The sequence below is a fragment of the Podarcis pityusensis genome, assembly GCF_964106645.2.
Source record: "Podarcis pityusensis genome assembly, chromosome: 12".
NCBI classification, from domain to species: Eukaryota; Metazoa; Chordata; class Lepidosauria; order Squamata; family Lacertidae; genus Podarcis; species Podarcis pityusensis.
Window position 1 is genome coordinate 28,180,572 of NC_138037.1, and position 27,875 is coordinate 28,208,446.

Genomic DNA, 27,875 nt, shown 5'->3' on the forward strand with positions numbered 1-27,875 from the left:
ACTGTAGTTTATTAAGGGTGCTGACCTCACAGAGCTACTATGAGAAGCCACAGTTCCCAGGATTCCCTGTGACTGTGAAAGTGCCACAAGAGCGCTTTAAGTGGCTGGAGTGGGTGTGTCCTGTGTGTTAATGGGATTGCTTGTGAATAATCAGGTTTAATCACTTGTCCTTTCCTCAATGGAAGCAAATGAAGTGGGGGCATCCTGGCAGGCAGTCTAACTCCAGAACAATCTTTGACCAGGCAGAAAAGAAACCAGAAAGTTGAACAGGAAGCTTTATTTTAGCTGGAGTGAAAACAGCCGCCATGTTTGCTGGGGGTAAGTGGAGGGTATGAAACCACAGTTTTGACAACAGCTTGCATTGTTTGCTTCCAGGGTGTTTATCTTGTATATTAGTAGTTAGATATTGCAAAAGGCACCCATACTGTGCATGTGTTCTTCCTTCCTGCAAAGAAAGGGATTCTTGTTTTTTAAAAAAGGACCTGGTCCTAGAATTTCCACCTGGTCAGGAAAAAGCTGACATCATCTCTTTGGGCAATCCTATTTGCATGCAACATTATCAAGCATTGTGAAAATTCAGGATTGTCAAGAGATGTGTTATGAGATCAATTTACTAGTTTTGATGCAAAGTGGCTTTGCGAGGGATGACATGGAAGCTGGAATTATGGTTCTGGAAAGGCCTATAGGAGCAGCCTGCGCCATAACCAAAATGCAGTTGGAACACATAGTGCCTGCCTAATGCACACAGTCAGCACCTCAGTGGTATGCCCATTGTTTCCAGCTTGTTCCCTTTCTGCTTCCTCTGAAATGGCTTGTTTAATTGGAAAATTAAGTCCACAGCCTCGAAGTAACTTAGTTGCTGTTAATTTTTACCTTCCTTTGTTAGCCCAGGAAGCAACAAGACCTTTAATCTCTTAATCCAGGTGTACCCATCCTGTGACTTGGATGAGACTAAAAAAATGTGATTGTTGGTCTTTAATTTTGTTGTAATCATTAACACACCCATCTTGCTTTTTTGCTTTCGTAACTAGGAGTTGTTTCAGATGCCAAAGAGACTTGATTTCCCTTCACAGGAACTTTCTTTCTTTCCTCCCTCTCTCCCCCCTTCACTTTGTATCATTTCCCAACACCTCACAGAAATAAGGACAGGTGTTAACACCACCAACTTCTTTCTCTCTGGCAAACTCATCAGCCAGCCAACCACCCCTAAGTTGCCAAAGTTATGCTTCGGTGGCAAGGTCAGGGCAATATAGGTGCAGTGGCGGGAGCGCCAGATTGGTGGGGAGGGGTTACTTCCACCAGCATAGCCTCAGCCTTGCCACTACCCCAGTCCCATTCACGTAAACAGCAGTGTTGGGAGGATGCCTCACCAAACATTCTCCTATACTTCTCTTTGGCTTACTGCATCATGCAGTTTATAGCTTCTTCCGGATTCGTTACTGCTGTTACCGGAATTTATGAGAAGGTTTCCAGTTAAATGGGTCACCACACCCCCCAGACTGTGCCCCAAACTGGCACCATTCAATTTTGTAAATATCCCCATAAAACCCACCACAGTTTTGCTACTGCATCTTGTTCAAGGTTACATAGTATTCACCTTTCCTCGTAGCGGAAAAACTTCAGAAATTCGTATGGAATCACTCCAGTGTCAGATTTACGCTATTACAATGTTGTTCTGTTCAGGAAGGAAATGGCTACCAAGGGGTAAGCTTGGGACATGAGAGAGGGCAGCCATGATCCCTAAAGCGTGAGCCCATGTACTCAGCAGCCCCTCTGCTTGGGTGATAATCTCTGGCATCCTGACACCTGGGTGCCAGGCAGGTAGCCATTCTGGAAACAAGAGCAAAGCTAGGTCAAGACAAAAGGGTGCGATTAACTTGGCTGGGAAACAGGAACATGTAACTACTTATCTTTGTATTGCTTAGTGGGTGTGAGGTGGAGGTCAAGGAAGGAAGAGGGGCAAAGCTGATACTCAGGTTTCTGTCAGAAAACCCCTTCCAATTTGTGACATGGTTATGCTGTATGTGTGATGTTTTACTAAGCGTGTTATGGGTAGTTTAGGAAACTTATAAAGAGGGGAGCCGTCCTTTGTTAGGGGCTTCTTCCTGCTTCTTCCATTTGGTTGTTTGAAGTGTTGTTGCAACAATAAAGATCAGGCCTACAGGCTGCTCTTTTGCCCCTATATTCTTAGCTGGTGTCTTTGTTTGACAATCCAAGTGAGCCCAAGGATTTTCCTATAACTCTGCAAAGGTCTACTTACAGGCTTTGAATTGCTCGGGCTGCAATAGATTTGGGCACCCACTTAGCATTCTACATCCTCCTGTTGTCCAGTTTGCACCCACTCCCACATACACGTGTCCATAATGACTCTGTCCAGCTGAGTTGTTTTATGGACCACAGAGAGCCACTTATCCACGGGTGATAAATTTATGCAAAGAAGCACTATGCTTGATGTGGGCGTGGTAATTGTCCTCCTAGCCACCATAACTGTGAACACTGTCCCAAGTAATAAATTGCTATGATATTTACACAGAGTATATTTCACAAGCTTAATGTGCATTTCATGCTGCAGCAAACAGCAATTCACCCTTCGCGCGACTGACAGGCCTAACAGTAGCATCTATGAACCAACTACCTCACCCCTTAGCCTTAGAAGCCTTGCTAGTAGCTGCAGGAAAGGGACTGTGAGCAACATCATGCGAGGGAGGGTTTCCAGGACTAAGGTCAAAATAAAAAAATCCTTCCAGTAGCACCTTTAAGACCATGGAATCTTAAAACTGAAGCATGGCCAAGATTCCATACAGATTCCATACAGATTCCATTACAGATTCTGTAACAGGACTAAGGTGAAACTGACGCTCCCTTCTTATTTTTGCTATCATATGCTGCATGTTGCTCATGTAATCTTGTTATATTTATAGTGTTGAAATGTAGGGTTTTGTGTGTTATTATATTTGCTCTTGTTTTGCAATGTTGTGAAATTGTTGCCTTGTTACTGTTATGCTATGCTATTATTATGAAATTGTTATCTTATTGTTTGGCTATGTTGTTATGAAATTGGTTTTGTTTGAAATGCTTTCCATTCTTCTTTGTTGCAGGCTGTTTTGAGACTGGTTTTTGTGTGTGGAAACGCGGCGTGCACATAAAATGAATAAATGACGCAATGCTCCTTTGCAAGGGGTCTTAGCGTACAGGACGAAGTTGTGACTGGCCCTTCACCACACTGAGTGTGTAGCACCAATGGTCCAAAGGGACCCCACACACAGGGAAAGGCTTGCTACACACATACAGCTGAATGAGAGCCCCGACCTGGTAGAATGGACTTTACCATTTCAGACTACAGGTGGGGGGTTACATCACCAATGTTCCATATATGCACAAATTTATCTGCAAAGAAAACCAGCATAGCAGTGAGAGGGCTAATCCAAAACCTTTCTGTCTAATGTGCTAATTATTGACTAAAGGAAAGGGGTGTTTTTGTTTTGTTTTCTGCTTTGCATGAAGCAGCATTCAAAAATGGCATCCTGCATCGAGCACGTGAAATGGTACTGTCCATTCTATCACCTCATGTTGTTGTGTATGTAGACCAAGCCAAAGGCAGCACCTTACGCACCAGGCTGAATCCGGGGCTGGCCTTAAAGGAAAATGTATCAAATAGCCCACCTAGGATAGGAAATTCCCAAAGGGTGCCATTGGACAGGGTGTGTGTGTAACAGAGATGGAAGTTGGCAATGGTGGCAACAAGTAATTTGGTTCAATGGAAGCAAGTGTAAAGTGATGCACTTTGGGGCAAAAAAACCCAACAACCCTTAATTTCACATATACGCTTATGAAGTCTGAACTGGCAGTGGCTGACCAGGAATGAGACCTTGGGGTTGTGGTGGATTGCTTGATGAAGGTGTCGATTCAGTGTGCAGCACCTGTGAAAATTCTATGCTAGGAATCATTGGGAAAGGGATTGAAGATAATACTGCCAATATCATAATGCCATGATACAAATCTAGGGTGTGGCAGCCTTTGGAATACAGTGTACAGTTCTAGCTCCCTCACTTCAAGAAGGATTTTGTTGGAAAGTTTCAGAACAGGAGCAGCCAATTGCCCTATGAGGAAAGGTAGCAGGACATTTCCTAACATGTGGACATGGAGACCTGACTTCGCCTCATTTTAAAAACTGATTGCCCTCTCTCCAAAGAGGTTTTGCTGCGTTCAGTGAGTTTTTTCGTTCTATGGTGTTAGACTTAGTTAGCAACTGGAATTCTTGTGGTCAGCCTTTACACTTTTGGTGAATTCTTTCAGAAACATTTCCTCCCTTTCAGTCTTTTTTTTTTTTTTTTTTTTGTAATCAGCTTTCTAAACTCACAAAGAGGAAAATGGAAATTAATCTACATTTGAGTTTTCTGCAAGTTAAATCTTCTTGCGTACCAGTTTTGCTTGGGTTCCAATATGTAGCAAATTCAGAAATGTCACTGCCTTGGCAAAATTGAACTTCAGAGTTTATGCAGAGATTATTTTCTGGTCACTTAACTTCTTCCATTTTCTATCTGGGATATAACTTAGTTCATGCACAAAGCTGATCCTATGACCACCTGCTTCATCTTACAGGATATAAGGAGATACCATAACATACTACAGAAGCAACAGTCTTTTTTCCCATCTTCTTCAACCCAGGTAAGGTGGATTTGATTCCCCCCTTGCTCCTGCTGTAGATCTTCACTCATCCCTTCTTCCTGGCAAGGAGGTGGGTACCATCTTGTGGTTTGCCTCAGATGCCAAAATGTCTTTCCTGGGAAGGAAAGAATGGTGGCCGTGGGCAGCACTGGAGGACCAACCTATTATGTACTGGCTGAGGCTGATGGGCACTGAACATCCGAAGGGCACCGGATAGAGAAAGATTGCCCTACTTAATTCTGGGATATGCATCACACATATCAAAACCTACATTTGGTGCCACATTTTCCCAGTGGCCAAAACACGCCATACCTAGGAGAAAAGTCATCAGATCATCTTGGGATTAGTAATGTTTTCTTCCAAAGACTGGGAATCACAGAAATAACTGGATGCTGAGGAGATCCCTACACTAACACAGAGAACAATTTCAAGAGTTCCAAAATGGTCGTATGACACATTCCTCAAGCAGTTCCCCCTGCCCTTGCCGTAAGAGCTTTCCAGATGTTTACACAAATGTGGTATTCACTATGCTGCAAATCCTTTGTGTGAAGACTCTGCCACCCCAGCAGTAAACATGTGAACCTTACTCTGATAAGTCCAGGCCCATAGCTCATTGGCAGAATATCTCCTTTGTATGCAGAAGATCCCAGGGAGGACTGGGAGAGGCTTCAGCATGAAATCTGGAGCATCATTGTAGACAATGCTGAGCTAGACAGACCAATGATCTTACTCAAATCTAAGGCAGCTTCCTCTGCTCCTATGAGAGATTCGGTGTAAACACTGGAACCTAGAAAGTAATTCCTCCCATAATATCCCTTCCAGGTTCACCGGTTTCACCAACAGCCAGTTTATATTAGAATACTGTCAGGGACGTGGAAATGTGATTGTCCTGCATGGGAGCCACCCCCACTGAGTTGCTGTATTAAATCTTAGTCTGCATGGTCAACCATCAACACACCTATAGGGAGCAGCTCTTACTTGCATTAGTGGTAGAAGGAGTCTGGCTTTTGCTGCCAGCAGCTGGGAGGGAGCAGGGAAATATGAGAGCCTGCAAAGGTAGCCAACAAAAGTTCAGCTGGGCCAGCTCAGTCTTTAAAATCATCTGGAATGTGACAGCATCAACTACTTTCCAGTGTAAGTTATGGGCCTGGAAGCAGCTGCGGAAAGCATAGCCTATCCATACCCATCGCAAAGAAAAAAGGCCAGACTCCCTTGCATGCTGAGACACGCAGGCCCTGCTGCAATTCTCCGTTTCTTTTCTCTACAGGTACGCTCAGCCCGGTCCTAGGCAAGCAAGCAAAGTCTGGCTTAGAGTCACGGTTTCTCACATACACCGAGTTTAAAGGACAGCAGCATACTGACATTATTTTTAGTATCTGCTTGTTAAAGTACAAGAAGCATTGGCTGGGGCTCTATCCTTTTGTGTGTGTGCATACATGCGCAAGGAAACAGGAATTCAAAGGTAAATTGGGCACACCCAGTTGTAAGAGTGAATAAGCAAGTGATGTGGAAAATTGGGTGTCCGTTCTGCTCTACAGAGTTTTTAAAAAGTCTTTTTGCAGCTTACTCTTTGATTCTGTGGGGGAGCAGAGCAGAGCTGTCAACTTTTCCCTTTTCTTGTGAGGAATCCTATTCGGAATAAGGGAATTTCCCTTTAAAAAGGGGAAACGTTGACAGCTATGGAGCAGAGGGCAAAGACTTGTTCACTGGTATTCCAGAGGTCAGGACCAGATCCAATGAGTTTAAGTTACAGGAGGTCAGATTTTGGTTGAGCATTAGGAGAAACTTCTTGATGCCAGGAGCCATTCAGCAATGAAAGCAGCTTCCTAGAGGGGTGGTGAGGCTCCCCCTATCAAGCAGAGGCTGGACAGCCACTGACTGAAGATGCCAGTGTGCTGGATTTCCTGCCTCAAACAGAGGGCTTGACCAATGCTGTGATGCTCTGATTGTGCACTCCATGGCAATGGGTGGCCAGATGGACTAGGGTCTTCTTGGTGGTGGCGCTAGCATTGTGCACCTAGGGATGTGCACCTTGTGTCCTCCCTGTTGTCTTTTAGGTGTCTGGTTTGACTTGATATAAGGCAGCTTCCTATGCGGAGAAGCCCAGAATAATAGACTCTTGATTTGCTTGTGCGCTATGTACCACAGTCTCTTTGGGTGGGTGTTATTTTCACTGTTTCCGGAGCACATTTCCTGATATTTCATTATTGGTTTCATTTCCCTCAACATGGTGTCCTCTGTGTGTTATCAGATTCCAAGTACCATCAGCATCAGCCAGCATGGTCAACACTCACAGATTATGGGAACTGTAGTCTAATAACATCTGGAGGATATCAAGTAGGGGAAGCCTGATCTTCCTTGCCACTAAGCCAAGGGCATACAGCAGTGGTCTCTTGATTCATCCACCTGTAGAGCAAAACAATGAAAGGGGACGTTGTTTTCTCCATTCTACACATGATGAGATACTGGTCATTGATAGCTCAAAATCCTAAGTAAGTCATTCCGTCTGCCAGCCTACGCTGGCTCCTGAAAACTTACAAATATGTGTTTACTTCAACTAGGGATATCCAAGATGGTCTCTCCAGATGTTGTTGAACCACAGTTCCCCTCATCCCTGACCATTGGCTATACTGGCTGAGGTTGATGGGAGTTGTAATCTAACGAAATCTAGAAGGCACTGCATTGACTAACCATGAAAAATATTTTCTATCTTACCTTTCCATTTGAAAAAAATCCACGAGGTGCCTAACAACCATTACAGTCCAAAACAAAGTACTGAAACCCACAATACAATCAACCACAACATAAAATCTAACAGCAGTTCATAAAAAAACACATCTTTAACAGCAGCAGTTAGCACAAATACTTACCATACAAATCCAAAAGCTTGATGGAACAACAGTTTAGAAATAATTGCACCTTCCTGATGGGTTTGTTGTTGTTGTTGTTGTTCATTTATTCAAATACTGTTGTGCTGTCTGAACCTTAATTTCATTTTATCATAGTTTATGGCTGGAATATTAACATTACATAGCTGCCAGTTCTACCACATCCCAAAGGAGCCAGGATGAAAGCTTGTCTGAGATTCCTGCTGGCATACTAGAAGTCATCTTCTGATTAAGCCCACGTCCTCACAACCAACTCTTCCTACCAGAACCTGCCTGCTCATTATCTCTGGTGCTCCAAGTGAGCTTAAGGTCTCTCAATAGACAGGAAGGGAGCAGTTGTCCATATACATCATAGGCCCATCTCCCACCTTCCTTTCCCCACTTGCAGACAGGAAGGAGAAGTGGGATTATGTGCCCTAGTTAAGATCTGTTTGTTCCAAGCCCCAGACAGTGTTTCCAGCTCCCCCTGTAAGAAGGAACTGTGCATGAAACAAAATGAACAGGATGGCAAAATGTCCCTCAACAAACATTTAGCACAAATTTAAAGGAAAGCTTCTACAAGTTCATTTTTCATTGGGACTTAAGATCCACAAGGTTTCATCATATTTGCACTGCAGCCAGCAATATGTGCTGGAAATGCAAAGCAGCAAATTCCAAACATGTTTACTTGCCCTCCAAAAGATTGGTGAGCCCTGCCTTAATTCAGGTCTAATCAGGTGCAATTCTCCAACAGTTTACCCTGCAGATTTCCTATGTTAATTAACAGAAGTACATGTTTCCAGCAGTGAAATGTTTGTATATCTTTACTCTTGGGGTTATTCCTAGAAATCAGTTCAGTTGTCCTACTTGTCTCATGTATAGCTGCTTACATAGAAATTGGCTTGCAGTTTTCTATAGCTTTGTCTAAGTTTCTCTTTCCAGAAATATGTAGATTATTTTATTGCTGTGAAGTGTGATAAAAATGTACTATAGTTCTGTTGGTGTGATTAAACAAGTGTTATGTTTTAATGCTGCAACTTTGTTTGCATATATAATCTAGAGCAAATAGTGTTTGAATAATGTCTATTTTTGTATGTATAAGTAGTTTATGATCAATAAAAAATTATGAAGTGTTAAAAGAGAACAAGACAGCAGGAATTCCCAATTAGACCAATTAATTATCAGGTAATTGGAAGACAAAGTAGCTCATTCCCATGCTTTTGCAAAATGCACTGCTACTGTTTGAAGCCCAAGCGGTGATGCAGGTAAGGACATGTCATAGACGGTGTTCATAGCAGTGCATGGTTTATTGCACAGGAAGGAAATTAAGTGGAATTTAATCTCAAAAGCTACTGAGGGTCTTTCCCCCTACTGAGCAAATTGCATGCTATTTTATTCTGGAACAGCTTTAATAAGGTTTCTCGTATACTTCGGTGAGTAGGGCTTCAGAGGAAGGAAGATCTCCCTCTTGTTACTAATGTTTGAAAACAGGATGAGAGAAAAGAAATGAGAAAGAAAACTTAACAGAAAAGTTCAGCAAACTATGTAAGAAAGCTGATACTTTACAGATATGTCCCTGTTGCAACTGTGTGAAAAGTTAATCAGCAAGTTAATTTGCTTTTTTTTGGACTGAAACAAGGAAGGGAACAGCCAGGGCAGCCCAGCCAGCCCTGCCATTGGGCAAAGTGAAGCAGGTGGCTTAGGTGGCAGGTGCTGGGTTGGGGCAGGCACAGTGATGAGGTGGATAAGAGAGCTGTGTATACCACTATGTGGCCTGCCCTCCACCCCACTAAGTTAGCCTTCTGCCTTCAGGTGTGGGTCTGTTGCCCATACAGAAGGAAGATCCAGCTAGCATTTGGGTCAGCTTTGATATATGGAATGGTGCGGGCGCCATCTTGCCCTTTGCCTCACGAAGCAGCTCTGGGAAGGGAAGGAACATAGGAAGGTGCCTTATATATATTGTTGTGAGTTTGGGGGATTGGTTGGTATATTGTCCGAGTGCCTTCTAATTCTAATGGGGATTCAATTATCGAAGTAGCCAGACCAACTTCCTGGTGAGTTAATGGGCCTAAGTAAGAAGGTTGCTCTGTGCCAGAAGGAAAATAGGTGGGCCTCACCTGACTGGGAGTAAGAAAGAAAGTGGTGTGTGAGAGCCAGGCTGGACACTGGCGGGAACAAGAGGGTGAGAGCCATAGAGTCATAGAATTGTAGAGTTGGAAGTGACCCCAAGACTCATCTAGTACAATTCAGGAATCTCAGCTAAAGCATCCGTGACAGACGTTTGATTTCCATTTGATTCCAAGGTTGTGATGATGGGAGAAGCAATGCCTTCTGGGCTGTTAGTTCTGTGAGCTCCTCAGTCGTAGGCTCATGTTGTACAGTCATACCTTGGGTTAAATTTGCTTCAGGTTGAGCATTTTCGGGTTGTTTTCTGTGGCGACCCGGAATGCATTACTTCCGGGTTTCGCCGCTCGCGCATGCGCAGGCACTCAAAATTACATCATGCACATGTGCAGAAGCGGTGAATCACGACCCGTGCACACGCAGACACAGGTTGCATTCGCTTCAGGATGCGAACGGGGCTCCGGAACGGATCCCATTCGCATCCAGAGGTACCACTGTATATATGTGTAAATGAACTGTCCCTCGTTCAAAGAAAACTGAAACCCGGGACAACTGGAATTGCACACGGCTATGAGAGTGGGGTGGCGTGCAACAAATATATTGTATGCCAGAGCATGGCTCCACCTAGTTCATTCCTTTCTACACTGACTGGTAGTGGCTCTCTGGGTTTATCAACAAGTGTCCTGGCTCTGACTGGAGGAAGAACTCGAACTCAGGTTGTGATTTCTACCGCACCATACATTAAAGCCAGCCTCCCCCAAAGAATCTGTTTGTCATGGGTGCTGAGAGTTTTCAGAAAACCGCCCCCCTTCCCCTCACAGAGCTCCAGTTCCCAGAGTCTCTAGGTAAGAGGGATTAACTGTGAAACCCACCTGAGGATGGTGAGGGGAATAGGGAGTCTCCTCACAACCCCCCTGCGCCCTTGACAAACTGCAGCGCCCAGAATTCTTCAGGACTTGTGCAATGACTGTCAAAGTGGTATCACAGTTTTGAACATGTGTTATGGATCTGGCCAGTCATGGAGACCAGGGAGGAGGCAGCTGGCAGGCAGGGCCAGCCTCTGGACATTGTTGTCAACTTTTCCCTTTTCTTGCGAGGAATCCTATTCGGAATAAGGGAATTTCCCTTTAAAAAAGGGAAACGTTGACAGCTATGCCTCTGGACTGATTGCTGCAAGCAAGCAAGAAGGCAGGCAGGCAGGTGGTGGGTTGGCTGGCATTGGTGGGGCAGTCTCTGCTGCTCTGCACATGCTCAGGAACACTCAGGAACCTTTGCCATTGCTTCTCAGGTCCCAAGACTAAACTCTGATGTGATCAAGGAATCCCATTCCCCACCTTCCAGCTGCTCCAGCTGCTTCTAAGTCTCTTAACTTGTTGCTGCTGGCTGGTGGGACCCGGCAAGAATTCCTTTTGCCTCGCAACAAAAAAAGAGGGGAGGAACTTCAGCCTGCAGGCTCCTTTCTCTCTCTCTCTTTCTCTCCGCCCCCCCCCCCATCCTTTTGGTGCTGGTAGGCGGGGTGGAGGCGCAGAGAAGGAGCTGGGATAGGCTCCTGCGTCAGAATCTTGGGGAAGGGAAATCTTTCTTCCTTGAGGTGGCTCGGCCATCTCCCCCACCTTTGACATGCCAAAGCGGTTGCCGCTCCGAGGGAGGGACGAGAAGGAAGAGACACCACCTCTCTCCCCCCCCCCCCCGAAGATAGAAGCAGGCTTGGCAAGAAGGAGTGACCACGTCAGCCACCGCAGAAGAGAAGGGGAAGGGGGGAAGGGAAGGAGCTGGGAAAATCAGGACAGCCGCGGATGGGACGATGGGCGGCGACACCCCACCGAATCGGGGCCCCCCTCCCCGCACTCCAAGATTGACTTGAAATCCTAAGCATGCTTTCTTGGAAGCAAGGTCCCTTCTGGAACCAATGGGGCTGAGCAACGGACTGTGGGAGAAAGGAAGGGGCCTTCAAGACTCTGGCAAGCCTCCCTTCACCTTGTGGAGGTTGGGGGGCGGCGGGGGGCGACGCAGTCCCGGCAGAGCAGCTCCTTGCACTGCAACGTCACTGTTCCTCAGCCTCAGGTTCCTTGTCTGTAAAATGGGAGCATAGAGCAACACCTACCCCGCCTCTCGCTCTCTTTCGGTTGAAGCTAAACGAGATTAGGGCTTTTTGTTGGCAGGTGGGGGGGGTGGCAATGGACGACTGCTAGTACTCTTTTTCAGGGTCTTATCCAGGAAAGGGAAATTGAGAATCAACGCAGCCAGAGAGGACAGAGACGGGCGAAACCAATGGGATTCACAGAGAAGAACGTTGGGAGAACTTGTAGCACTTGTATATAGAGATAGAGATGTTTGTGGCTGTCAAGGAAGTGGGAAGCTCATCCCCCAAGTTGAAAGAGGGGCGGAATTATACTTCACCTTGGGGCGATTCTGGAGCTGCTTTACGAGGCAATGCCCTAGGCTTGGTCTATAGGGTTGGACAGGCAAAAAGTCTGGGCAAGATGACGGGCTGTGTGTTTCGTCTTCCTCCGACGGGCTCCCTGTGGTCTTACCACGCAGGTTCAGAGGGGGTCAAACAGCTCCCCCCTTTCCCACCTGCCACCCAAAGCTCATTTACTCCAGAGTAGCCCCATTCCAGAGGACTGCTCCAGAGGAAGCGAGGGATGGGGTCGCCTGGAAAGGAAGTCTGGGGGGTTTTGTTTTTGTTTTGGCTCGCTCTGCTTTCTGAGGAGTCAGTCACATAGGGGAAAGTGCCATATCGGAGCATGGGCTCCACCTGGCTCAGTAGCGTCTACACGGACCGGCAGCGGCTCTCCAGGATTTCAGGCGGAGCGTCTGGAAACGCTAGAATGAACATGGGACCTTTACCGCGCAAGGCAGGCGCCCCACCGCGGAGACACGTCCCTTCCCCAGAGCACAGCGCGATCTGCGAGGCGGAGGGGTGGGTGGCTGGCTGTCAAAACCAAGGGAGCCTCCAGGTCGCTCCAGGTTTCCGATGCTTCCCCGTCGGCGTGTCCTTCTGCCTGCTCTCGCCTCCTTTACCTCGATGGCAGGACCTGGACAGCTCCCGCTTTGAAAGCCTCGCCCTGCGACGCCGAAAGCCTCCCAGGCGCGCAAACCACAAAAGAAAAGGGGGAGGGGTGGAGAAATGGGGTGTGAGGGACGGGGGGGGGGGGGAGGAAGAAAAAGAATCCAGGCAGCCAGTCAGATTTTCCTTTATAAAGCCTCAAAGTGTCCACGTCCTCAAAAAGAATGGAACCAATTTAGCATCCCCAGCTCCTGCCTGCCTCCCTCCCAGCACCCCACCTCTTTCACCCCTCCTCCCTCCCCCTTGCGCCTTCCTCTTCTCTCCCTTCCTCGCTTCCAGATCTCCCTCTCCCCGCCCCGTCTAACAGCAGCTCTGCCAAAACGGCGGGGACAGGTTGGGAATGAGAAGAAGAAGAAAAGAAAAAAGACGTCACGTGACTCAGGCCCGGGCTCCTCGCAGCCTGGCCCGCCCCTCCGCCGAGCACGGCGGGCTCTCCCATTGGCTGCGGCGCGTTCTACGGCTCGGCCAGCGCGAGGAACCCCCTCGCCGTATAAATAGGGCCGTCGAGGGCTTTATTATTTTAGCATCCCGGGCAGCAGGTTTCTGCTAAGTTTGGAGTTACTCGCCACCACGACTGTATGCCTGCGTCCCTAAAGTTCTAGCTCACCACCGACCCGGGGACTCTGAAACACAAGGAGTCTGCATGTCTAGACAGTAGACATGCTCAGCTTTGTGGATACACGGATTTTGTTGCTGCTCGCAGTAACTTCATGCCTAGCAACCAGTCAATGTAAGTGCCTTCAGATTGTTTGGAGCAGGGTTTGGTGGGGAGAGAGGGATTTGGGCGGCGGCGGCGGAATCCTCTCCTAACTTCGTCCTAAGGAATGTTGCCCTGCCGTCGAATGCTTCCTTTCTCCGGGAGCTGCAAGGACAAGTTTTCGTGCAGATCTGGGTATGCTCCAAAGCCCGAGAAACTGCTGCCCACTATAACTCTACCCCCCCCCCCGGGAAGCCCCATCCAGTTAGACTGAATTTGGGGGGGAATCGTAGTTTGCATTGACTCCAGCTGGCAAAAGAGCTGTCTCTTATTTCCATAAGACGGAGTGAAGGGATGAGAGTTCTTCAGAGCTTGCTTAAACTCGCCCCCTCCCAGCCCTCCTTGGCTCATGTGGAGAGGTCCTGGCAAGAAGCCAAGCAGTCTTTTCTCCCACACACCCACGCACCTCTCTCTCCCCTTCCCCATACTCCGCCCGCCCCCCATTTTAAGAGAAAAGCAAAATTGGGGGTGGAGAAGCAATGCATGACAATGATAAATCCAGAACTCCTAAATTTATCAGCATCGCCTCCTCGGAGAACTTCTAGTGGTTTGGGGCTGGGGACGAGTTATTGTCCCGATTTATCAAGGGATTTCAGAAAACAACAGATTCCCCCAAAGTCTTTGAGAACAGTCGCTTTTTAGGGCGTTGTACACGAGCTTTGTGCAGCGTTTTACGGATGCTCATAATGCGCCCTCTAGAGGGAAGGAGGCGGTAGCGCAGAGGACCCGACGTGGAGCGTGTGGAGTCCAGATAGACCACCAAGCGCTTTTAGGGATACGTTGATATATATGAGACAATTTAGTTACTCCTGAGTTACACGCAAGGAGAGAGAGGGCAGAAATTCTGTCGCGATTTGCTCAAGAATGTTTTGCTCTTATTAATTCCGGGAAGGGAAGGAGACACGCTTTTAGAAAACTACAGCAAACCAGGAAAAGTGTACGATTCCTGACCTTTTTGTTTGAGAAACAAATATGACGAAATGGATATTCCAGACATCCTCCAAACATACCCTTTTTAAAAAGCTCTAGCGACCTCTTCTGGTAGACGAGAAGTAGAAAGTTTCTCCCCAGAAAATTCATCTATTTTTATGATTTCCACACTTGTCAGGTAATTCACGTAAATTCTATTACCTTAGATTATCTGTAGGCCCCCATGTGAATAATGTTAAATAGTGAAACTTGGCACAGACAGCTGTTGCCAGGTTAGTCCCATCAAATAGATATTTATTGCATTGGTACCCCAATGTAAGATCAGAGTGGTGTTTTACCCTCACAAGAACCCTGTGAGGTAGGCTCAGCTGAGAGGTGGCCCTTTCCCCAAGGCCACAATTTGTTTCACAACCTGAGTGTGGATTTAAACTTGGGCTTTCTATACCCTAGCCAGACTTGCTAACAAGTGCACCACACTAGTGATGATCGTTTGGCACAGAGCAGGCAATCTTTAGCTTTATATCTGACTGACAAAAAGAGTTCTGCTTAACTCAGAACTTTTTATGCTGCACAAATGGAAAGTGTCCAGCCCAAGCATCACTACCATACCAGTTCTCTGTGGTTTAAATATGTGCAAGGTACAGCCTTCACACTGGCTCGTGCAGCACATCCATGCATCAGAAACGCCTGTGGTCCTTTGTACATTGCATATGGCAAATGCTGTCCTATAACAGAAGCATTGGCCCTGCTGCCCAATACATAACTGGATTCAATGGAACAAGTTGGCAGCCAGGGGTCCTCCTAGGGTTATTGCAATTAATGACTGAGCATTCGCCAAAATTAATTTAGGAACACTGCTGTCTTTACAGTTGCATTCAACTCTTTACCAATCCTACAACCGCAACTAGAGCCTCTCCCTTTAGTGGCAGTGAGAGAGAACAGGTTCCCCAACCCAGTTAACATTTAGAGATACTCTCCCAAAATATAGATCTCCACAGCTAATCCATCAATAAGCCCACCTAGCAAGTTCCATTTACAAGTTCCAGTACCGTGTCAAAAAGAATGCCTAACTTTATTCCATCACCTTATAGGAACCATTATCGAAATGCTTTTGATAATTACAAAATTAGTCATTTCCACCCTAATCCAGTTTCCTATCAGAATCCCCATTCATATCAGTATCAACTTTGTTATTCTGTACCGATGTTACTCTTAAAATGTTTAAACAATGATTATTTCCTTGAGATATTAAGAAGAGATAGTCAAGGTTTCTCATCCAACCAATAGTCTAAGATATACATTTAGAGCTGCCATCCTAAACATTGTGTTTATTGAACACAATTGGACTTCACCTCCAGAGAATAGCATAGTGCGCTCTATGCTGTAGATTTTCACTCCTTAAGCAAACTTTTGCATTTAGCTACTCTGATCATGGAACAATTCTCTCTGGGTGAGCAGCTTTTCCGAATTGCCACTCAAAATTCCTCCATGGCACATGAATGCATATGTGCAGACTGATTGATACCGTTTCCTCCCCATTTTTGTACTAATCTGTAAGTAAAGCTTCTGGAGGCTCTGACTTGCAGAGAGGAGGTACATAGCCGTGACTCCTTTTTTGCTCTGCTGCTCAGACAGAACATTTCTCCTCCTCCTCCTGTAATATGCAGCATTCCAGATGCATCTCACAGCAAGCAGGGGAGCAGGAACTAATGGAGCATAATTCCCTGTGCCCTTAGAGCAAGGGTGGGGAGGCTGTGGTCTTCCAGATGGTTGTTGGACTGCAAAGTACATCATTCCCCTGATCATTGGCTGTGCTGGCCGGAGCTGATGGGAGTTGGAGTCCACCAGTATCTGAAGGGCCCACAGGTTCCCCATCTCTGTCTCGGAGTGACAGGCTTTGCTCTTTGTGCTCCATTGGCAGGAAGGAAATGCTTAACAGGACAATTGTTCGTTTGTTTTTAAAATAAGAATGTCCAATGCACAAAATGTGGGCTATGTTAGGAAACTGTAATAAAAGTTACAGTACTATTCCTAGGATTCCCAAAGCTGCTTTTGGTATGCCCTCCCCACCCCCAGTGGAATTTTTGATCTTTTCTTGGAACAGCAGGCCCCTCCCACAAGCCACACCACAACGCACATGGAGGGTTGCTATTTGAGAAACCCAAGTCGTGTGCTCTCTCTCTCTCGGCATAACCTACCTCATAGGGTTGTTGTAAAATCGGAGGGGGAAACCCTGTATGCTTCCTAGAGCTCCTTGGAGGAAAGATGGGACATAAATGTAATAATAATAATAATACATACAATAATGAAAGGCCGAATTCCCCTTGGGTATACAGACCTAAGTAGCTTGGCTTTGTCAGATCCTGGGATTCCACCCATTAAGCTATTTCGAAGTATGGCTATTTCCTGGCTTAAAGTTTAGCAGAAATAACAGTGCCATCCCAGATATGCCTTCTCAGAACCGAATCTCAATCAGCACAGTGGGGCTTACTCTTTGGTATGTGGGTTTAGGACTGTAGCCTAAATAGCGTGAAAGAGAGGCTTGGGGGTTTTTTTTGGGGGGGGGGGTGCTAACTTAACTTCTGAATTCCAGAAAATCCTATACAAATCTTCAGCATAATCCTGTTCAAGGAATTCCCATAATCTGAAACGATGTGAAGGAATAGTGGGTCCTAAGTTTAGGTTAATGTTATTTACAAGAATATGGACGACCTCGGCTTGAATCATCTCACGTTCAAAAGCTAAACTCACTGTTTTGGGCTTTCTATAGCACCTGCACACTTTCAAAAGCTGCCGTTGCAAGCATTTTCAAGGGGAAATGTTGTGTGGTCCACGGAGCCGCTTACATCAGCAGAAAGCACATTTGTGCGTGCTTGGGAGGGTTTTGTCTGTTTCCCTTTATCTCACATCCTACGAGATCTTCCTCTGCAGGAGGCCCTCTCCTTCTGGGGTCACATTTCTTTGGTGTGTGTAACAGACATCAGTGGGGGCAAGAAAAATCCCCATGGCACACTGAGCGTTTCACCCGTGGCCCTGTAGAACCAAGTTCTGATTCTTATAAAACCTTTTATTAAATACATCCATTCAAGCCTTGGGGTCAGAAAAAAGCCTTTCCAAGTTGGACAGGCCCTCCTTCTGTCAGAGATGTGTTGCAGCAATCAGAATGTCATCCACTTTAAAAAATGTCGTTTCATGTTTACATTTCCTGCCATTTGTCTTTGAAATCACAACTATCGTACTTTTCCATGTATAAGACTAGGTTTTTTAAATTAAAAAATGATGTTCAGAATTGTGGGTTGTCTTATACACGGATACAATCTCCCCCCATTTTCTCAATTTGGAATCCCCAAAAATTGGGGGCCCCTTTTTTACATGGGGGCATCTTATACACAGAAAAATACAGTACATTGTTTCACATGCAGACTGTTTTGAATCTTAAACATTAACCAATTTTTTTTTTTTCTGTTTCCCCCTCCAGATGTAAATGAGGTCAGTATCATTCCTTTCAAAATAAAATGGACAAGAGTGGGCTATTTTATTATCTCCCTACCTCCACCCCCCTGAATGGCCACTTACTAACTGCAGCTGCCAAGAATTGCATGGGCAATACCACTGCAGATTAGCATCATTAGGAATGCCCAGATTTGTGCCCACCCCTAGTTTCCTAATGGGCCGTCCTTCTTGTTAAAAGGCTACCTTCATAGGTGAATGTAAGATTAAGAGGATATTGCACAGTAGCCAGAAGGGTCTTGCATGCACAGCTATTCTGGAGATTCATAAGTCTATTTTAAAGCCAGAGAACTGTTAAAGACATCTTAGCACCCGTAAAGCATGAATGAATTCAGGTATGACTTTTTAATATTGTGCTTGCATGATGTAGCAAATACTAACTTGTATAACTCTTTCCCTACCCTCCACCGCTTGTTTAATTTGCTGTGCCTTAACTTGGCTGAGTCTAGTACTTACCGTGAAATATTGCTAACGTTAGATTTCTTCTAACTTCATATTCATTCCTTTCTAGGAAACGGAAGGACGGAGGGTAAGCACATTTTAAGGGATTTTCTTAAGAATTACGGAGCTGTACTCTGTTCCTGGGTATCTGCTACAGTTTTAAAGAACCCAGAAATGCTGAAAATAGAATTTTTGAAAGGCTGCAATTTAATACCTCATTTCGTGGTAGAAAGGCCTTTAGAAGTTAGTGGGGCTTACTAAGCAGAGGTCCTTTTTACTGTCAGGAAAATCCAAAGTGAAAACCTGAACTTCGGAGTAAATGCTATTAATTTCAGGTGAATTTGCTTTTGAACGCAACTGAGATGCTTAGTAGTACACTGGCAGTTTTTCTTTTATACCTCTATTTGGATGCTAATTGCACTAAATTCCCTGGGGCTTACTCCAAAGTAACTGTGAACCTTAGGTGAAAATCCAATTAAGTTTTATTCAGAGTAGTCTCCTAGAAATGAATGGACCTAAATTAGTAGCTTCCATTAATTTCTGCAGGCCTACTCAAGAGTAGGACTTGGATACAGCTCAGTAAATTTAACTGAATTTTTGCGGCTTTAGCTGCTGTGTTTAGGATTTATGTGTAAGTGGGTTGAAGCCATAATTTTATCAGCATGAAAGCTGATCTGGTATGCACAGGAAAAATAGCCTTCTTCTTGAGACTCTTTGATTTTATGGATGTCAGATCATGTTGCAAATTACTAAATATTTGTGAGGAAACGCGTTTGGTTTGGAGATTAGCAGCACAATCCTACTCAGGCATAAGCTCCATTTGGATTTCCTCTGAGGAAAGTTGGAATAGGATTGCAGCTCAAATGTGAAAATAAATGAATGCTTGTCACTTAATGAAGAACTAATTGATAGTACATTTTTATTTATGCATATTTGTCCTCTTGGTTTTCACTGAAAGCAAGAGTGTGTTCAATCTCTGAATAGCTATTCCTTTCAGTTCTACCTATGCTCTAGTTTTGCTGTTTTCATCAGCAGACAGTTCTTTTTAACACCATAGCTTTCTGCACGTAAAATGATTGCTTGAAACACTCATTTACATTTTTGTTGATGTTGTTCTTTTTCAGGGGCCCAGAGGAGAAAAAGGGCCACGAGGAGATAGGGTAAAGAACCATGATTATGTTCATTTTGCTTGTTATATCTAAATCATGCCCTGGTGAATAAGGAAGAGCATGGTCCAAAGCGAAAAACCTGTGGTACCACCCCCCACCAACCCTTGTTCAGCGTTATGGCTATTTTTGTGTGCATCTTCTGAGAAAATTCATATAAATGAGGCTGCACTGTGTACAACTGAACACATCTATTTGGGGGGAAAGTGCTATGGGCACTATTTGGAAAGGGTCAGGAGGGCTGTGTAGCTTTAGGTAAGGCCAGAATTTGGACAGAGTGTTACTGAATGCCTCAAAAGGTCTATTGCAAAGGGCTGAAGTGGTTATTATTCCCATTGAAGTGTCTTAAGACTGATTTGCAGGTAATAGCTTTTCAAAAAAAAGCAATCATAAAACCACAGTATGATTAGCAAAGGCTCATGGCTCTGGAATTCCTATGTGAATAAATAACATCCACCAGCAAAATCACTTGAGTCAGAACCTTATAAAATCAAGAATGGAAATCGAGGTCACAGTCCTGAGCTCCTATGCTTATTCCCCTGCCCGCTGCTTGTGCATTGATGCAAGCACATTGTCCGACACAGCAGTGCTGTTTTTCCTCTCCGATTCCCTCACAAGGATCTCTCTGAAGAACCATTTGACTCATTCATTACACAGGTGATGCGACCTGATTTCCCCTCCCTGTAATATTGGGTGCAATGCTTCTTCAGGGTTCAGAGGAAGGAAGAGGGGGAAAGCAGGTTGTGTTCAGAGATTGATCTGTTGGGTTGGAATTGCCTGTGGGATTTCTGACACAGAGGCCAAGGAATGTGCATGGCTGAGGCCTCAGAGGTGCAGTTGCTCAGTAACCAGAGTCCACTTTACGTGTGTGTGTGTGTGTGTGTGTGTGTGTGCAGGTGTAGCAAATGAAGTTGACAATGTGTCAGGGAGCCAGAGTTGATCCTATTACTCCCCCCCACCCCGCCCCGTGAACAAATTAATTGGAAAACATGTGTTTGCTACCTTGAAAAATGTGAAGCACTATGAGGGCAATTTGGTAATATATTACTTATTGCTTGTGCAATTAAGTAGCTTTAGATTCTGGATTTAATAGTCTTACAGGGAGGAGGGGCTCCCTAAAGTGTCTTGCTTCTTTCACTTAAAAATGTGCTGCTTGACCCCTAATATGTCAGGGAAGGTGGTCCTTCTCTTCTGAGTGGGGCCCTGGATTTTTGCCCTCAAAGTCTTTCCCTGACAGCATCCCTGCCAAAAATGGGGCCTCCAAGAATTGCTTCAAGATTTGTTCTTCCCTCGGTAGTAGCTTAGAATGAAGTAACGGTTGCTGTTCAATATTTAGCATGTTTAAACCCAAACAATTTGTGACCCACCATGCCTATCACAGTATTGTGTTATTAAGGAGCTCCCAGGTGCCTGACAAGAGCTCCCTCCTTCCTAAGTTTTGAAGGCCTAGGTTAGGTAGCCAAAACCCGGTAGTTGCCATAAACAGCTTGTGTGCTGGATTTGACTTGGTGGTTGGAGGCCTGATTTAGGACTAACCGTGTGCTAAGGAACCAAGCCTTTAGCCTGAAATCGCCTGTGCTGTGTGAGATGCACACCAGCTTGTTTGAAAATGGTCACTGCAGATATGGCTACATTCTGAGTTGTTCAGAATATTTCATGCTTTAAGTTATTAAGACATGAAGATCCCTTTACTATTGCGTCGGAGGCCACCTTGAATCCAAGAGTCTGTAGATGCATACTTGATAAAGAAGTATCTGCCATACATCATGAAATATCTGATGACTCAGAACCAGTTTAGGAAAGATTCTGACTTTGAGTCCATCCCAGTCTAGCCTCTTGTTACTAGAATAGATGTTGGGTCATCTGATTAACATGTGAGCCACAATTATTATTATTTAAATCACATCAGTGATATTTGGAATGCTTGTTGTTATTTGGAATAATACCCTTAGACTCTGAATAGGCTTAGTAAAAATTGACCTTTTTATCCACAGCTAAACACAGAATTTGCAGTGTTTTGATTAGCACAGAATTGATAAGTGCAATCTTTGGCAGTTGTAGCAAAATGGGATGGTTGAAAAACCATGAAACAGAGAGTGCATTGAGTTATAATGCTTTGATATGTTTCTTTTCATTCAACTAATATAGTCTGGAACTATATTACTCAACTAATGGGAATTAGCATGACTGTTTGTTCTGCTGAGATTTATACCATTTAAGAACATCAGTCTCAGAGTTAAGGCTTGTGCAAACAAATTTGTCTCCATTCTTATATATGAAAATCATTGTGATTATTGTCTTTGCAAACACACTTGCTCAACCAAATGGGGCACAAGCAACAGTTAAGTGAAATCAGGAAAGTAATTAACTTGTTTGGACCTCTCCAAAGCCAAACAGCAGATAACATGGAGTTAGAACATGTACTCATTTAAAGGCAGTTAAAAGGTTACTACGGTATAATTATCCTAGCATGGCAAGGTCTTCCCTAGCACAATCTTTGTATGATAGCTCACAAGGAACAACCTTCTCTAACAATGTGTGGCTAGAATCCTTATCAAGCCTCAAATCAATGCATTATTGAAGTTTTTAAAGACATAAAAAAATGTGAATGGATGGTATTCTGCTAATTTTTTCTCAGAGTAGATCCATTGAAATTAATGGACCTAACTTATATCCATTAATTTTAATGGACCTCTTTTTGAGTAAAACTTAATTGACTGTCACCCAGTAAGTCCTAGCATTAATATGCCAACAAAATGTTAAGGTGCTCAGCCTTTTCCACATGTTATGCCCATGATGAGAAAGCTGTGGCTCTCCAGATGTTGCTGGACTCCCAACTCCCATCAACTCCAGCCTTCATGGCCAATGGTCAGCCATGATGGGATTTATTATCCCTCAACACAACAAGCAATAAAACTGCTTTAACGTTTGCAAAGCTAAGCAGGGTCTGGTATGGTTTCAAACTGGATGGAAGACTGCTTGTTGAGATTCCTGCATTGCAGGGGATTAGACTGGGTGACCCTCAGGGTACCTTCCAACACTATGATTCTAACATCTGGAGAGCTTCAGGTTCCTCATTCCTATGTTAAGGCTGCAATTCTCTTCTCTCCTGCCTGCAAATATGAATATACGTACATGCATAGGATCACACAACTAAATCTTCTAGTTGTCTGAAAGCAACAGTGACGCATTTAAGTGGTAAAGTACAGAAACACCAGCTGTTTCGATTGTGCAGACTCATATATTTGTACTTTAAATGATGTCACTGCTTTGAAATCTTCAGTAGCTATTTATATATTTTTATAACTTAACGTTGTGCATTTTTCCCCATAGGGTCCAGCAGGTCCACCAGGCAGAGATGGTGAAGATGGTCCACCAGGCCCCCCAGGCCCCCCTGGTCCTCCTGGTCTTGGCGGAGTAAGGCATCCAATGTTTTATTTTACTGACGTTGATTGGTGATGTCTTGAAGCATCATAAAAGGCCTGTCACGTCAAAGGCAGGGACCATTATCTTTAGCTGTATCTTCTCAGGCATGTATAGAAATACTGTTGAGATCCATAGGTAGGAACATCCTTGAAGATACATAAACATTTATGGAAGGAAGGAACTTTTTCCATTTTACTTTGATTCCTTCTGTCTCCCTTCACTCAACCTCTTATTCGTGATGTTGCTGTTGTTTAAAAAACAAGCACGAAGGACTTGAGATGTAGGAATGCAAATTTGTTACCCTGCATTCATTTTCATTTTGGATTAGAGTATATTATTTAAGTTCTGATCAAGCTCTTCTTTATTAGCTTTCCTCTTTAACTCCTACAGAACTTTGCTGCTCAATATGACGTGTCCAAAGCAGCTGATCCTGGTCCCGGACCCATGGTAAGCAAATGCGTCCTTTCTCGCACAGGTACATGCACAAATTCAAATTGTGCTGGTGTGTCTTGCCACTGATTGCGACAGAGAATCCCCAAGGAACAGCCTGCTGACAGAAATCTGCCCACATTGTGTCTCTGCTATGTAACTGACCTGCAGACCATATAGCAGCATTATACGGCCCACTGTACCTCCCAGCCCAGGCATCTAGCATTGTCATCCCTTGCAAGCCATGCGGGTTCAGAAAATGCATGGGACCCCACTATTCCTGCATCCAGTGTGCTTCTTGAATGGAGAAAGCCCATACTGGGGAAGAGTTTTGCACTCTACCCAGGTCACTTCCAAGGAAGGTAGGTCAGCTATCCAGTGTTCCTTTGGTTCCAACATAGATTCTGATAGAATCCAGTGACTGGAGCCAGGAGACCACTACATTGCTGGCCTTCTCATGAGACATGAGCTGGAAGGGGAGAAACTCCTATCCACCCATGCAACTCTGTCCCAACATGGGCTGCCAGATGTAATGCGTTGTGATAGGTGCTGGGCTTGGCCACTTAATTTCTTCACCTGTGATTCTTGCCCACCTGGCAAGACAGGCTAGAGTCATCAGCACTTAACAAGCCCAGTGAATTGGAAGTTGGCCCATTGAACTTGGTTCCCATGAAAGGAGTTTAGCGCCTGATTAGAAGCTCACCTCAATGATTTGATTTTGATGGCGTTTATGTCCAAGGGAAAAATACTGCAGTCAGGTTTGCTGAATTAATGATCGTCAAAAATGGTCAAGTCGTCTCATGCTCTGTGGTTATAACAGTTTTTAACAAAACAAAAACCATCACCTGCACAGTTAGGAGCCATGCTTTGCAACACGTCAGCTATAATACAAACAACAGTTTAAATCGCCAAAATATGCATGATGTTTTGTAACTTGTGCTTCAGTGCCAGCTTCCCCATCCCCTCCAAAAAACATGGACAGCAAGGAGAAGGGGGAGGGACCTGGTCTGAATTGGGACCTTGGCATGTGGCATGTGTGTAGGGTTTTTGCTTTTTTTTAGATGTGGTCCCGATCTGGATTGGGACCCCAACACTTGCAATTTGCATAAAGATAAAAACTACCATTGAAGTGAATGGGAGATTTCCCCGGCAATGCAAGCTGCAGGTGTGGTTTCCTGATTCAGACTGGGACCCATTGTGTGGGGCAAACTTTTAAAGCCCCTACTGTCCTCCACACACACATTTGGGTGCCCATCCAGAGTGGATCCTGTGCCCTGGCAGTTTGCACTCAAGGGCAAACTATGCATTAAACATTGTGTGTAGTTTGGCTCTAATATATTTCCTAGAAAGTAAGCTCCACTGAACATAGTGGGACTATTTTTTTAATTCTGGCATGGCTTTTGGGGCACGCTGTTCTCCCAAAGTGGATTTTAAAACTTATAAAGATGCAACAATTTTAAAACTTATAAAGATACTGTTAAATAAAAATAATTAAAAATAATTAAAGTTAAAAGCCATCAGCTGCTAAACAGTTTCAGCATAGCACATTCATCAAACACAGGCTGAAGGGAACATGCCTTCTTTAAAAACAGAAGTGACAAGGGACAAGTTATGCCCTGGGAAGGAATAGGCCTGCCACTAAGAAGGCCCTGCCAACTGAAAGTAGACTAAGAACTTGTTTCCAAGGGTAAAGATGCATGGGATTGCCCAGACAGAATTAGATTTATTTCCAAATGGATGTGTTTTGGATTATATAAAACGTGAACTGAGTATGGTATTAAAAAAAAAATAGTCATGAAGGAACTTGGTTTCACAACAAATTTAAAAAAAAATTAAAAGGCCCAGAATGAACTGTCATCATCCATTTGCATCAAAATGCTAATATATACACAGTATTTTTGTATTTAGTACCTGAATTCCTGGAAACCGTAGACCACTTCAGATGTTCTCTTGAAGCCTTGACAAGGCATGAGGAGTATTCTTCCATTCCTCTTGCTCCCATGTCTGGTCTGAGGAGAGATTATTTATACAGCTTGCATGGAGAGATGCTCATTCTGTCCCTTCTTTAGGCCAATATGTGTCTCTCCCCCCCCCCCTCAAGAAGGAAGGGGAGAGGAAATGCAAGGGGCTGATGGTTCCTCTCATCACTTCCAGAGAATGCTGAAGTTGTCCAGAGTGCCATTTCTGATATTTCCTTTCTCATGTTAGAAAGAGAGAGGAAATTGTGTTGTTGTTTTTTACACATGCACACTGATAAATATAACATATAAACATAAGGTTGCAACATGGCGGAAACAAATGGGGCAACTTCTTTTAAGAAGTCACAAAGGTCAAACCTGACTCAGAAATAGGTGGACTGTGAAAAAGGTCCCAGGAGCATTGTAGGACAGGGCTGGTTCCAGAGGCTGGTAAAACTGGTTGGACAGTGCCTCAAGACCAACTGTTCAAACAGTTCTGCCATTTCCGCTTTGTGCAGTCTAGGAATATTAGGCACAATTGAAAAAAATCTCAGTGTGCATTTGCCACCTCTTTCCACATAAGGGAGTTTCCATTGAGGGTATTTTCCTTCAGGGCCCTAAACCTCCAGAGACAGTACTGCCACAAGACATAATGCCTCAGGGCAGGTTGACCAGTTACTTGGAACCATGTGGTAGCCACACCTGAGTTTACCATGTGGCACCTATAATCGTCTAGGGAGCCTCTGGTGTGTAACTTGGCCCACTATTCCCCTCCCTCTGCTGCCTCCCCGCATTGTTGTGGTTGCCATGTGGTGAGCCTCCACGAAGGTACCTCATAGCTTCTAGTCTTCTCAATTCACCCTCATACTTGTTTATGATTCTTCCAACTTCCCAAGGGTGGCAGCCCTCACATTTTTTTGTCTCCTTCCGTATATGCAGCAACAGCATGTATGAGGGGTCAGAGTAGCAACAGGACTGTGCTTGCCAGGACGGGGCAAGATGGCGGCGAGCTCAGCAGAGCTCTGAATTGGTGGCGACAACACAAGTTTGCGTGCACCTGTGGAGTCACCACCACCACCGCCCAGCCAGAGCTGCCCTGACCTCTCTGCCATTTTGTCCTTTCACAATCCAAGCAAGCACAGCACTGTTGCCACTCTGCCCCATCCTTACTGTGGCAAGCGCAGCTTTGCCAGGAGGGCGCAGCTGCCAATCCACCCCCACCCCTCATGTGCCACTGCTGTACACATATTTTTACTGCTGAGAAGTCACCTCCTCTGGCCAAGAGCACAGAAGCCAGCACACCAATATCACCAGCATGCATTGTAGCTCTCACTCCTCACCCTTCTGTTGCATGCTGGGAGAATGCCAATCCTGCTCTACAGCAGGGTCAGGCAACCTGTGGCCTTCCAGATGTTATTGGACTACAGCTACAGCTCCTTCACCGTTAGCCATGCTGTTTGGGGCTGATGTGAGTCCAACAACATCTAGAGGGCCACAGTTTGCTTCCCTCCTGCTGTATGGTATGAGCACAGTGCCCAACGTTTGGCAGAATTTGGAATGGTACAGCCATACAGCTGGTTCCAAGACCCCTTTCCTGAAGTTATCTTCCACTGTTTGCAGAGCAGTGGAAGAAATGGGAAAGAACAATGTTTTAGAGACACTTATAGCGAGTTGCAGTATCCTTCAATGATAAGCCTAGAGAGAAATGCTTAGAGAAAATTAAAAAGTATATTAAAGCTAATGGTGGCTATTAAGAGGGCAGTGGTCATATATTATGGACAACATACGAGTAATTTTATGTTCAGGTGCTTTGATGTTCTCCTGCATAGTCCTGGACCCATTCTCCCATTCCAATGATTCTTCTGATTTAAAGCTCCATGTAATCTCTTGATCCCTGATCTTGTGGCATCTTGTTGCTATGAGAACTTCTAGGTCCACAAGGTCTTTTTTGATCACTTAAATGGGGAAGGCTGCTCTGCTCTACACATGCAGAGGTGCTTCAACCATCAAAGTGATAAAGAAAGGCCTAACCTTGCAGAAAACATTTAAACATCCATATTGAGAAGAGATCGTCAAACCATTATCCATCAGCTTGTGCCACCTGTGCTTAAGGAATAGCCACTGATTTTTTTCTGAACATATTTTTGTGCAAGTGGTGGGAAGATCATTGGCAGACACCTGCTTGGAGTCCTTCCTAGACAACAGGGATCTGCTTGAAATTATTGTAGAGTAAGCGGTTTGATCATTGAGGCTAATTAAAACCAGTTTTGGAAGAAAACAAAGGTTGGCAGCTCCTCTTCCTGCTCCATTTATTTGCAGCTAGGACTATGGGCGTATTTAGGGACTCAGACATTTCCTCTATATTCTTATTCATAAAGATCAATCTGGTGAGAATGCAGTTCAAGGGGGAATGATCTGACACAGTGACATTTTGAAAACCCATCTGGGCCAGTTGCCAGGACTTAGTGTCAAAAGCAGCCATTTGGGCTAGTTGTCAAAATCTTTTGGGTGATGATGGGAAATGCACCA

At 44.8% G+C, this 27,875-nt stretch overlaps 1 protein-coding gene across 2 annotated transcripts in view; it reads left to right on the forward strand.

Moving 5' to 3' along the window:
- The first annotated feature begins 13,229 nt into the window (after window positions 1–13,229).
- COL1A2 (collagen type I alpha 2 chain) overlaps window positions 13,230–27,875 on the forward strand; it is a 64,178-nt gene continuing 49,532 nt past the window's right edge. Inside the window, exons 1-4 of one of the 2 annotated variants that reach the window (XM_080975638.1) lie at window positions 13,230–13,488; window positions 19,492–19,527; window positions 22,867–22,950; window positions 23,350–23,406. In XM_080975638.1, the coding sequence (XP_080831764.1) occupies window positions 13,390–13,488; window positions 19,492–19,527; window positions 22,867–22,950; window positions 23,350–23,406 (276 nt within the window). In that variant the 5' untranslated portion in view covers window positions 13,230–13,389. Of the gene's footprint in view, window positions 13,489–18,342; window positions 18,456–19,491; window positions 19,528–22,866; window positions 22,951–23,349; window positions 23,407–27,875 lie in introns of those variants that run through there. The other variant, XM_080975639.1, reaches the window with a different exon arrangement.